Source organism: Pongo abelii, chromosome 18, assembly GCF_028885655.2.
Source record: "Pongo abelii isolate AG06213 chromosome 18, NHGRI_mPonAbe1-v2.0_pri, whole genome shotgun sequence".
Taxonomy (NCBI): Eukaryota; Metazoa; Chordata; class Mammalia; order Primates; family Hominidae; genus Pongo; species Pongo abelii.
This window is the reverse complement of record NC_072003.2, coordinates 10,293,170-10,304,297: the sequence shown is the minus strand read 5'-3', so window position 1 is coordinate 10,304,297 and position 11,128 is coordinate 10,293,170. Positions and strand designations below refer to the sequence as shown.

General features: G+C 52.9%; 1 protein-coding gene across 1 annotated transcript in view; it reads left to right on the top strand.

Annotated features, from left to right (window-relative positions):
* Positions 1 to 7,706: 7,706 nt before the first annotated feature.
* USP7 (ubiquitin specific peptidase 7) overlaps positions 7,707 to 11,128 on the top strand; it is a 70,140-nt gene continuing 66,718 nt past the window's right edge. Inside the window, exon 1 of the mRNA XM_024233506.3 lies at positions 7,707 to 8,249. Coding sequence (XP_024089274.1) covers positions 8,171 to 8,249 — 79 coding nt within the window. The 5' untranslated portion in view covers positions 7,707 to 8,170. The remainder of the gene's footprint in view (positions 8,250 to 11,128) is intronic.

The following is an 11,128-nucleotide window of genomic DNA, read 5'->3' as shown; positions in this document are numbered from 1 at the left end:
ACATCTGCCTCATCCCATGGCCAGGTAAGTAGGTGAAGCCTTTGGTGCCAAAAGCAATGTTGGTTGGGGGTAGTTCCTGGGCTAAATTGAGTCCCACCCCTCTTTAAAATATGTAGTTTTAGGCTGGACACAGTGGCTCATGCCCGTAATCCCAGCACTTAGGGAGGCCAACGGTGGATCAGGAGGTCAGGATGAGACCATCCTGGCTAATGCAGTGAAACCCTGTCTCCACTAAAAATACAAAAAATTAGGGGCCAGGCACGGTGGCTCACGCCTGTAATCCCAGCACTTTGGGAGGCTGAGGTGGGCAGATCACGAGGTCAGGAGATCGAGACCATCCTGGCTAACACGGTGAAACCCTGTATCTACTAAAAAAAAAAAAAAAAAAAAAAAAATGCAAAAAATTAGCCAGGCATGCTGGCGGGCGCCTGTAGTCCCAGCTACTCGGGAGGCTGAGGCAGGAGAACGGCTTGAACCCGGAAGGCAGAGCTTGCAGTGAGCCGAGATCGCGCCAATGCACTCCAGCCTGGGCGACAGAGCAAGACTCCGTCTCAAAAAAAAAAAAAAATTTAGCCGGGTGTAGTGGCATGCGCCTATAGTTCCAGCTACTCAGGGAGGCAGGAGAATCGCTTGAACTCGGGAGGCGGAGGTTGCAGTGAGCCAGGATCGCACCACCACTCTCCAGCCCGGGCGACAGAGCAAGAGACTCCGTCTCAAAAAAAAACAAACAAAAAAACGTAGTTTTAAGGCCGGGCATGGTGGCTCATGCCTGTAGTCCCAGCACTTTGGGAGGCTGAGGCGGGAGAATCACCTAAGGTCAGGAGTTTGAGACCAGCCTGGACAACATACAATGAAACCCCGTCTCTACTAAAAAAATACAAAAATTAGCTGGGTGTGGTGGCGCACACCTGTAGTTCTAACTACTTGGGAAGCTGAGACAGGAGAATCGCTTGAATCCAGGAGACGGAGGTTGCAGTGAGCCGAGATTTGGCCACTGTACTCCAGCCTGGGTGACAGAGCAAGACTCTATGTCTAAAAAAAAAAAAGGAGTTTTAAATTTTAGCTTTACAGTTTCCATTTAAAATGCCATTTTCTAGCCAGGAGTGGTATAATCACAGCCTATAATCCCAGCATTTTGGGAGGCTGAGGTAGGAAGATCACTTAAGGCCAGGAGTTCAAGACCAGCCTGCGCAACAGCAACATAGCAAGATCTTGTTAGTAACAATTTGACTAATTTTCCTAAAAATAAAAAATAAGAAAAGAAAAAGATGACACTGATGCTGGCTGTCCATGTTCTCACTGACTGTCATTGCAAGTTCGTCTAAATGTGAGCCAACCTACTCACTCTACCAAAGCATCTTTGTCGAACTGTTTTATTAAAAATGTTGGATGGGTGTGGTGGCTCACGCCTGTAATCCCAGCACTTTGGGAGGCCGAGGCGGGCGGATCACCTGAAGTTGGGAGTTCGAGACCAGCCTGACCAACATGGAGAAACCCCATTTCTACTAAAAATACAAAATTAGCTGGGCGTGGTGGGGCATGCCTGTAATCCCAGCTACTCCGGAGGCTGAGGCAGGAGAATCGCTTGAACCCGGGAGGCAGAGGTTGCGGTGAGCCGAGATCGTGCCATTGTACTCCAGCCTGGGCAACAAGAGTGAAAATCCGTCTCAAAAAAAAAAAAAAAAAAAAAAATGAACACGACTCCAACCACTATACACACACCTGGCCAACTGGGAGCAGTCATTTTGGCATAAAGCTTTCATTTGCATTTGGCTGTCTCTCATCCAAAACCAATCCCAGAAGAATGCTGGTCACATGACTTCCTTTTATTTAGCCACTCTGTGGCAGTCACTTTTGCTATTCATTTAGCCTGAGGCAACAGGGTCCCTATCTCATAATAGGCACTCATCCCACAAACAGATTTGAGTGAAAGGATGGTGGATTGCGGGAGTCAGGAATTGGAGGCTGGGGTCTCATTCTGCTCTTTTTTTTTTTTTTTGAGAAGGGGCCTCACTCTGTTGCCCAGACTAGAGTGCAGTGGCACGATCTTGCCTCACTGCAACCTCTATCTTCCAGGTTCAAGCGATTCTCTTGCCTCAGCCTCCTAAGTAGCTGGGATTACAGGTGCCTGCCACCATACTTGGCTAATATTTTTGTATTTTCAGTAGAGGCGGGGTTTCACTATGTTGGCCAAGCTGGTCTCCAACTCCTGACCTCAGGTGATCTGCACGCCTCAGTCTCCCAAAATGCTGGGATTACAGGCGTGAGCCACTGCGCACAGCCTCATTCTGTTCTTAGAACAATGATCTCACAACCTCTGATTTTTTTTTTCTTTTTTCTTTTCCTTTTTTTTTTGAGGTGAAGTCTCTCTCCGTCGCCCAGGCTGAAATGCAGTGGCACAGTCTCAGCTCACTGCAGCCTCCACCTCGCAGGTTCAAGCGATTCTCCTGCCTCAGCCACCCAGGTAGCTGGGACTAAAGGTGTGCACCACCATGCCTGGTTTTTTTGTTTGTTTGTTTGTTTTTGAGACAGGGTCTCACTTTGTTACCCTGGCTGGAGTGCAGTAGTGCAATCTTGGCTCACTGCAACTTCCACTCCTGTTTCAAGTGATCCTTCCATCTCAGCCTCCTGAGTAGCTGGGACCACAGGCACAAGCCACCACACCCATCTAATTTTCTTTTTTTTCCCCCCCCCGAGAAGGAGTTTCGCTCTTGTCGCCCAGGTTGGAGAGCAGCGGCGCCATTTCGGCTCATTGCAACCTCCACCTCCTGGGTTCAAGCAATTCTCCTGCGTCAGCCTCCCAAGTAGCTGGAATTACAGGTGCGCGCCACCACACCCAGCTGATTTTTGTATTTTTAGTACAGGCGGGGTTTCACCATGTTGGCCAGGCTGGTCTCGACCTCCTGACCTCAGGTGACCCACCCACATCGGCCTCCCAAAGTGCTGGGATTACAGGCGTGAGCCACTGTGCCCGGCCACACCCGGCTAATTTTTTGTATTTTTTGGTAGAGACAGGTTTTCACCATGTCACTTAGGCTGTTGTCAAACTCCTGAGCTCAAGCAATCTGCCCACCTCAGCCTCCCAAAGTGCTAGGATTACAGGCGTGAGCGAATGCACTGGCCAATCTGTGGATTTTGAAGCATTTGATATTTTATGGTTTCAGGTGGAGACTGTTTTCCCATTTCCCTGATAAGAATCCAGAATTAGAAAAGGTTGGGCCGGGCGCGGTTGCTCACGCCTGTAATCCTAGCACTTTGGGAAGCCGATGTGGGTGGATCACCTGAGGTCAGGAGTTTGAGATCAGCCTGACCAACATGGTGAAACCCCGTTTCTACCAAAAAGGCAAAAGTTAGCCAGGTGTAGTGGTGTGCACCTGTAATCCCAGCTACTCAGGAGGCTGAGGCAAGACAATCGCTTGAACCCAGGAGGCGGAGGTTGCAGTTGGTCGAGGTCATGCCATTGCACTCCAGCCTGGGCTGGACTCCATCTCAAAAAAAAAAAAAAAAAAAAAAGAAAACAGAAAAGAAAAGGTTAAGTAAGCTTCCCAAATTCAAGTTTTTAGAACCCTGTATGGAGCTGGGTTCCATCTGGTTTCTGAATCCTAAAGCCCCTTACTCTCCCACACTGCTTGACCTTGGCTAAGTCCCTTATCTTCTCTAAACCCAAATCCTCATCAGTAACCTTGTGGTATGGGATTAGGTCATCTTTCTAGGTATGGATTATTTAGGAATTTAGTTATCCCGGCGGGGCGGGGGGTGGGGGCAGATGAAGGCGTGGAGAGGGGGAAAGCTGTTAATCTCATTTCTTCTCTGACACTTTTATTAAATAATTTTAGACCCTGACCAACATAGCTTCCAGGTAGATAAATATTTTGATTCTCAAGAAGAAAAACCAACCCTCTGTTTATGCCAAGTCATGGCATGGCCCTGGGAGCAGCAAAATATGTTTTGATCCAAGTAATGATAGGGTGGCCCCTCCCTGCCCTTTACTGGCTCTAGCTAATGACAAGTCAGTTTCTCCAGCGGTTCCTGTCTCCCCGGTTTTTCATCTTCTCCTTAGTCCCTGGTTTCTGAACCACGGTAGGGGTCATGAATTTCTTTTTTTTTTAATTGGCAGTGATCAAAAATGGTGCCCTCAGTCATCTTCCTCTTCAGAGCCCTTCATGTCCTTTGGAGGCATCTTGGCATTCACCCTCCAAGGAAGCAGGCATTACTCAGCGGATTCACTTCTGCAGAGTCCTTCCACACACCACTTCTGTGTGCAAATGGACTTTATAGCCAATGCAGGCACAATTCTACCAGGGGAGGAAGAAAACAGGCCAGCCGAGCCTGCTGGAATAATCCAGCGGGGGCCTTTTTAGTGGGCCTCCAAGGGCACTGGCCTTGCTTTTCTCATGGCTGTGGTCCCCTAGAAATGAACTCTCCCTCCACCATCCACTCCTCAGTGAAAGATGTGGACCAGCCAGGAAGAAGCAAAGAAGTGCTGTTTTATTGACTCCAGATGAGAGGCCTTCCAAGCCAGCAGGCACTGTCATTCCCAGCCTGTATCCCAGAGGCTCTGAGCTCCTAGCAGGCAGTAAACAGTTGCAGGGGTGAAAGCATTCATTCGGCAAATCGGCAAATCTTCACTGAGCATGTACTGTAAGCTTGGTGCTGTACTGAGGATAGAGCTGTAGACAAGACAATTTCTTCCTCAAGGTGCTTCTAGAAAGAGAGATAGATATTGTGGTTTTTTTTTTTTTTTTTTTTTTTTTGAGACAGTCTCGTTCTATAGCCCAGGCTGGAGTGCAGTGGTGCAATCTCGGCTCACTGCAACCTCCACCTCCCAGGTTCAAGCGATTCTCGTGCCTCAGCCTCCTGAGTAGCTGGGATTACAGGCGCGCACTACCACGCCTGGCTAATTTTTGTATTTCTAGTAGAGACGTAGTATCACCATGTTGGTCAGGCTGGTCTCGAACTCCTGACCTCATGATCCGCCCGCCTCAGCCTCCCAAAGTGCTGGGATTACAGGCGTGAGCCACCGCCCCCGGCCAGATTGGTTTTGAACTCAGTGATGAGGATAACGTTGGCCAATGTGAACTGACAGCCACATACATAACTTTCTGCCACCTCTTCCTCTGCCAGAAAGGCACTTTCTTCCCTCCTCCAAGCTTCCAGAATACTAAAGAGAAGGATTCCTTTGCATCTGAGCACTGTTGATTAGCATTTGTGAGAATCTGTGTGAATAACAATACCTCTTCTTCAGATTCTGGGGGTGACCCAAGGGATTCCTTTGAAGTGACTGGGCTCTCCCCTGCTCACCTCTGTGGTCTGGCAGGAAATATAGTGGTGAAAAACCTTCAAGTGTACGAAATGCTGGTGAGGGGGATCCAGTCACGCTTGAATCATATGTTCATTCAACCAGTTGACTGATGATTGATTAATTGATTGGCTGACTGAGATCAGGTTTCCCTATGTTGCCCAGGCTGGTCTCCAACTCCTGGGCTCAAGTGATTGATCCTCCCGCCTCAACCTCACAAAGTGCTGGCATAAGGGGTGTAAGCCACTGTGCCTGGCCCATTCAACCAATATTTATTTATGTATTTATTTATTTTAGATGGAATCTCGCTCTATTGCCCAGGCTGGAGTGCGGGGATGTGATTAGCTGACTGCAGCCTCCACCTCCTGGGTTCAAGCAATTCTCCTGCCTCATGAGGCCTCCTGAGTAGCTAGGATTACAAGCGTATGCCACCACGCCCAGCTAATTTTTTTGTGTGTATTTTTAGTAGACATGAGGTTTCACCATGTTGGCCAGGCTGGTCTCGAATTCCTGACCTCAGGTGATCCGCCCACCTCGGCCTCCCAACGTGCTGAGATTACAGGCGTGAGCCACCGTGCCTGGCCCAACCCAATTTTTTTTTTTCGAGATGGAGTTTCGCTCATTGCCCAGGCTAGAGTGCAATGGCGCGATGTCAGCTCACCGCAACCTCCACCTCCCGGGTTCAAGTGATTCTCCTGCCTCGGCCTCCTGAGTAGCTGGGATTACAGGCATGCGCCACCACGCCCGGCTAATTTTGTACTTTTAGTAGAGACGGGGTTTCTCCATGTTGGTCAGGCTGGTCTCAAACTCCCGACCTCAAGTGATCCGCCCGCCTTGGCCTCCCAAAGTGCTGGGATTACAGGTGTGAGCCACCGTGCCCGACCTGGCCCAATCAATTTTTATTGAGTACTTGCTGTATATGCCAGGCATTTGTGATACAACAGTGAGCAAAACATTCTTTCGGGGGGAAAGGAGATGAACAGTACATAAATGGGAGAAAAATGCAGGGAAAGCGGGTATAGGGAGATGGAGAGAAGACAGGTACCACAATCTTCTGGCCTTGTTAGGGCGAAATTCGATTCTCCCCTGAGATGTGTAGAAATGTATATCGGTTTGCTCCATTTTTATTGACCCACACTGCCTTGATTAACTGGAAAAGTTGAGACCCTAATCATCAATCTGTCAATGACTGAATGAGACAGGACAAGAGATACATTCACTGAATGTCTCCTGGAATAGGGAGGCCTCGGGTGAATGATCCCAGACTGGGTTGATAGGAAGGAAGTAAATTAATGCCAAATGTGAAGGGTAGTGGGCTTGTTTCATTCTTCTATTATTATTTTATTATCATTATTAGTTGAGACAGGATCTCATTCTGTTGCCCAGGCTGGAGTGCAGTGGCGCCATCTTTGATCACTGCAGCCTCAGTCAACCTCCCAAGTGAACCTCCAGCCTCAGCCTCCCAAGTAGCTGTGACTACAGGCGAGAGGCACCACACCCGGCTAATTAAAAATACATTTCAAAAATATAAAAACAAAAACCAAAAACTTTGTAGAGAGGATGGTCTCTTATTCCCGGCCTCAAGTGATTCTCCCGCCTCGGCCTCCCAAAGTGCTGGGATCACAGGTGTGAGCAGCTGCGCCCCGCCTGGGGTTGCTCTTGAGGAGCCAAACTTTGCCAGATCAGGCTGACAGTGAGAAAATAAATTCTTCCACGGTAGATACTGGGTGAAAAAGTGCAGGTCAGCGGGCGAGGGTAAATAACGACAATAACAGGAACTTCTAGGCGCTGACCCCAAGCTCCCTTCCGGGCCCTATCCCGAGCAGTCCCCGGGCAACCACCGGCGCTCGCCCCGGCGCGCTAGGCTGTGACCTGAACCCCGGCTGCCGGTTGGCTTCTGGGCCCCTCCTCATTGCCGCTCCTGGGTCTTTCGGGGTGTCCGGCTCCCCAGGATGGGGAGGATTCCGGATCACCCCCGCAGAGCTAAGTCACCGGGCGGCCCGCCTCGGCCCCCAGGGCCCGGGGGCAGCGAGCGCCGAGGGTCCGCCGCGGGGCTGCGGGGCTGCGGGGCAGGCGGCGCCGGGGCGCGGCGCTGCGGGGCAGGCGGGCCTCGGCGGCGGCGGCAGGCGGGTCGCTCCCTGCTCCGCCTCCCGTGCTCCGCCCTGCGCTCCCGCTCCGCCCTCCGGCTCGGCGCCCGCCCGCTTGCTCTCCTCGCTCGCTCGCTCGCTCCGCGGCCCCCCATGCGGATGTGACATTTCACGCCGCCGCCATTTTGAGAGCGAGCTGAGCCGAGCTGCCGGGCGCCGCGTCCGCTGCCGGAGCTCCGACGACGACGCCGAGGAGGCGGAGGCCGCGGCTCTCGGAACGCGGCCGGCCCGTCGTCCGCCCGCTCCGCCGCTCCCGCCGGCCCCGGGGCCCGCAGGCCCGCCGCGGCCGGCCAGGCCTCCCGTCCGCCGCGCCCGGCCCGAGGCGGGGCTGACTCCGCGGCCCCCGCCCGGCCGCCCTCCGCCCCCGGCCGGCCCGCGGCCCCGCAGCCCCGGCCCCGGCCCCGGCGGCGGGAGGCGGGCCCCGCGGCGGCGGCGGCGGCGGCCGCAGCGAGCGACGAGGCCGCCCGGCCCGGCCCGCCGGCCGCCCGCCCGCCTCGGCGCCGAGATTGGGCGAATCGCGAGCAAGTACGTGCGCGTCTCCCTGCCGCCGCCGCCGCCCGCCGCGGGCCGCCCCGGGGCCGCCGTCGCCGACGACGCGCGGGAGGAGGAGGAGGAGGCCGCCCCGCCGCCGCCGCCGCCGCCGCCGCCCCGGCTCGCCGCCGCCCGCCCGCCGGGCTCGCAGCCCCGGCCCCCGGCCGCAGGCGAGGCCCAGGCCGCGGCCGACATGAACCACCAGCAGCAGCAGCAGCAGCAGAAAGCGGGCGAGCAGCAGTTGAGCGAGCCCGAGGACATGGAGATGGAAGGTGAGGCCCGCGGGCCGGCCGCGGCGGGGCCGGGGGGCGCCTTTCATTGTGGCCGGGGGAGCCGCGGGAGCCACGCGAGGGGCTCGCCATCTTTAACCAGGCCCCGGGCGGCCGCCGGGCCTCGGCCTGGCCTCCTGGCCCCGGCCCGGCGAGGCTGCAAAGTCATGCCGGGTCCGCGGGTTAGGGGCGGCCGTCGGGACCCCGGCCCCGTGCATTGTCCCGACCCCGCGTCCGCCGGGCCTCCCCGGCACAAAGCGCCCAGAGTTGTAAATTCGAGCGCTCAGGCAGCGGAGGGACGGAGGTGTTTTCTCATGCAGGTTGGGAGGCGGACTCCGGGGACCGTCCCCGTTCTGTGGTGTCCGGTTGGATCTGGTGTGGCTGGGGAACTCCTGACCTCCCCGGGCGCGGGGCTCGCCCGCACCTGCTCCGGTGCGCTCCCCCGGAGGGCGCGCCGTGGCTCGGAAGCGCTCTGCCAAATCACTTTCTAACAGCACTGCCTAGCGTCGGACTTACGTTCGAAAACACCTGCAAGGAACGCAGATGTTGTCAGGCTTTCGACTGGCCCAGAGTTCTGACCCGGGCGCTGTTGGTTTCCGAATCCACCTGTTTTTCGGGGAGTTTGTACCTGGCAGTGTGTGGTGCAGCCAGCATCCGGCCAGGTGTGCGCTTGCAACCGTGCGAAAGCCCCGCCGCACATGGCTGCCTGCATCAGAATCAAACCTGACTCGAAAGGTAACTCGGTTTTCTGCGGATGTGGCAGTGATTTTCCAAGGCACTGTAGTTTGAGGTATAGAGTCTTGGTTATAAAGGTTGGATGTAAAGACACTGTAAAGAGAAGGGTGTTGGATTTTCGGAGTTGGTCATTGGAAGGCATTTTTTCTCACGACCCATTCCACTGAAACAAAGCAAAGTCCAAATGGTCTTTCAAAAGTTTTCTTACCTACGTGACGAGTTCAGGCTGTCGGGAGTCAAATGGAGGCCACCTGAATGAAAAGGGCGTGGAATGCTTTAGTTTTGCTTTTAGCAAGGGATCTTGGGTTGCCTCAATGAATGAAGCTCCAGGGGAGCTCAGGAAAAGCAGTATTTGTCCTGTGTGGTGGCTCCAAGTGTGGGGCGCTGCACACCGGTTGGTGGGAACACTTAAGCGTGACTGGTGTTCACCTCTGAATAGCTTACTTCCAGTAATTGGATAGTCACTGAAAAAATGGTTGGCCAGGTTGCAAATGGCAAAGTGGCTGGGATTCTGCAGTAGGCACTCCCCAGTGGTATTTATCAATGGCAGTAATGGGGGACAGAAGAGCGGAGTCCACGCCAAGGACTGGGTTATCTGTTTCACTTGGCCCCAGCAAAGCAGCAACTAAGCAGAGCGCCTGGTGTGTGTGATTAAACCAAATAGCTGAAAAGAAGTACTTTACTGAGGGAATTTTGTGTATTCCTTTTGTGCTTTATTTTGCAGCCCATCTAAAACATAAAAAAAGGTTGCTTTTCAGTTTCCTTTTCAAATGGTACCCGGTCAGGACAAATATCCAATAACACAAGCATATGGATTTCCCATGACATTGTCCTACCGCTTTCCAGGTGTTTTTGGACACTAGTGAGAATTAATAAACACATTACTGCAGAGCATGTGTGTTACAGACCTGTATCTTTGGGAAAATGACCAGGTCCACAAATTTCAAGGTCTTTGCCCCCCCCTCCCCCTTTTTTTTTTTGAGACGGAATTTTGCTCTTGTTGCCCAGGCTGGAGTGCAGTGGCGCGATCTCGGGTCACTACAACCTCCGTCTCCCGGGTTCAAGCGATTTTCCTGCCTCAGCGTCGCAAGTAGCTGGGATTACAGGCATGTGCTACCACGCCTGGCTACTTTTGTATTTTTGTTAGAGACGGGGTTTCTTCATGTTGGTCAGGCTGGTCTCGAACTTCCGACCTCAGGTGATTTGCCCGCCTCGTCCTTCCAAACTGCTGAGATTACAGGTGTGAACCACCGCGCCTGGCCGGTGTTTGCTTTTACAAGACTAGAGGGTGTTGAATTTTTAGAAATTCAGCAGTCTCCATGCACGTTTTCAAGGCTACTTTCTTTTCTCATAAAATGAAGCTTTATTTTCATATTACAGTTTGTATTGGAAAGGTAACCCCTAGGACAGTTAATCTGTAAATTTGCCAGAATCTCAAATTGGATGGCAGAGGTTTTAGTTACTAATGCTGATTCCTTAAACTTAAGAAACTCATTTCTTCTGACTGGGCCTCTGTTTCAATTTCATTATCCAGAAGGTCCGTTGTCTTGTAGTGAGCACAAGAGGCTGTGGACAAATAATAGTGCCCTGTGAGTACCCACTGGTGTGTGGTTTAAAAAGCTGCTTGTGTCTTAGGCCATCTATTTCAGCCTTCCCAATCCTGAAATGTGGTGTTAGCCTTACGATTGGAATGTGACTTAGGACCTGAAAGAGTGAGAGAACACTTCTGTTAAAAAGCTAGAAGGGTGGAATTTAGCGGACTCCGGTTGGCTTCGTGGACCAGGCTGTGAGTGGGGTCCTGGTCAGAGCTAGAGACTTGGCACCTGTTTAGTGTCTGCCTCGGTTCCTAACGAACTAGCAGCTGGAAACTGTCAGGGTCTGAACAGCTTGAGGAAGGGAAGGCTTTGTAAACCTAGAGCATCCTGCCTGCGCCTCCTGGGCAGAGTGGTTTCGAAGGAGCCTGGGAGACTGGCTCGGTTGGTTGTTTTTTCTCTATCAACAGGTCAGTGTGAGTTTGCTCTCCAGCCTAACATTCTTGGGGTTGCATTTGCTTTTGAGTGAACTGTGCACATCCCTTGTATATTCACTGGAAAACAGCAGTGCTCTGGAATAGTTATTTTTGAAATGCCCTGAGCAGTTAGGAAAGT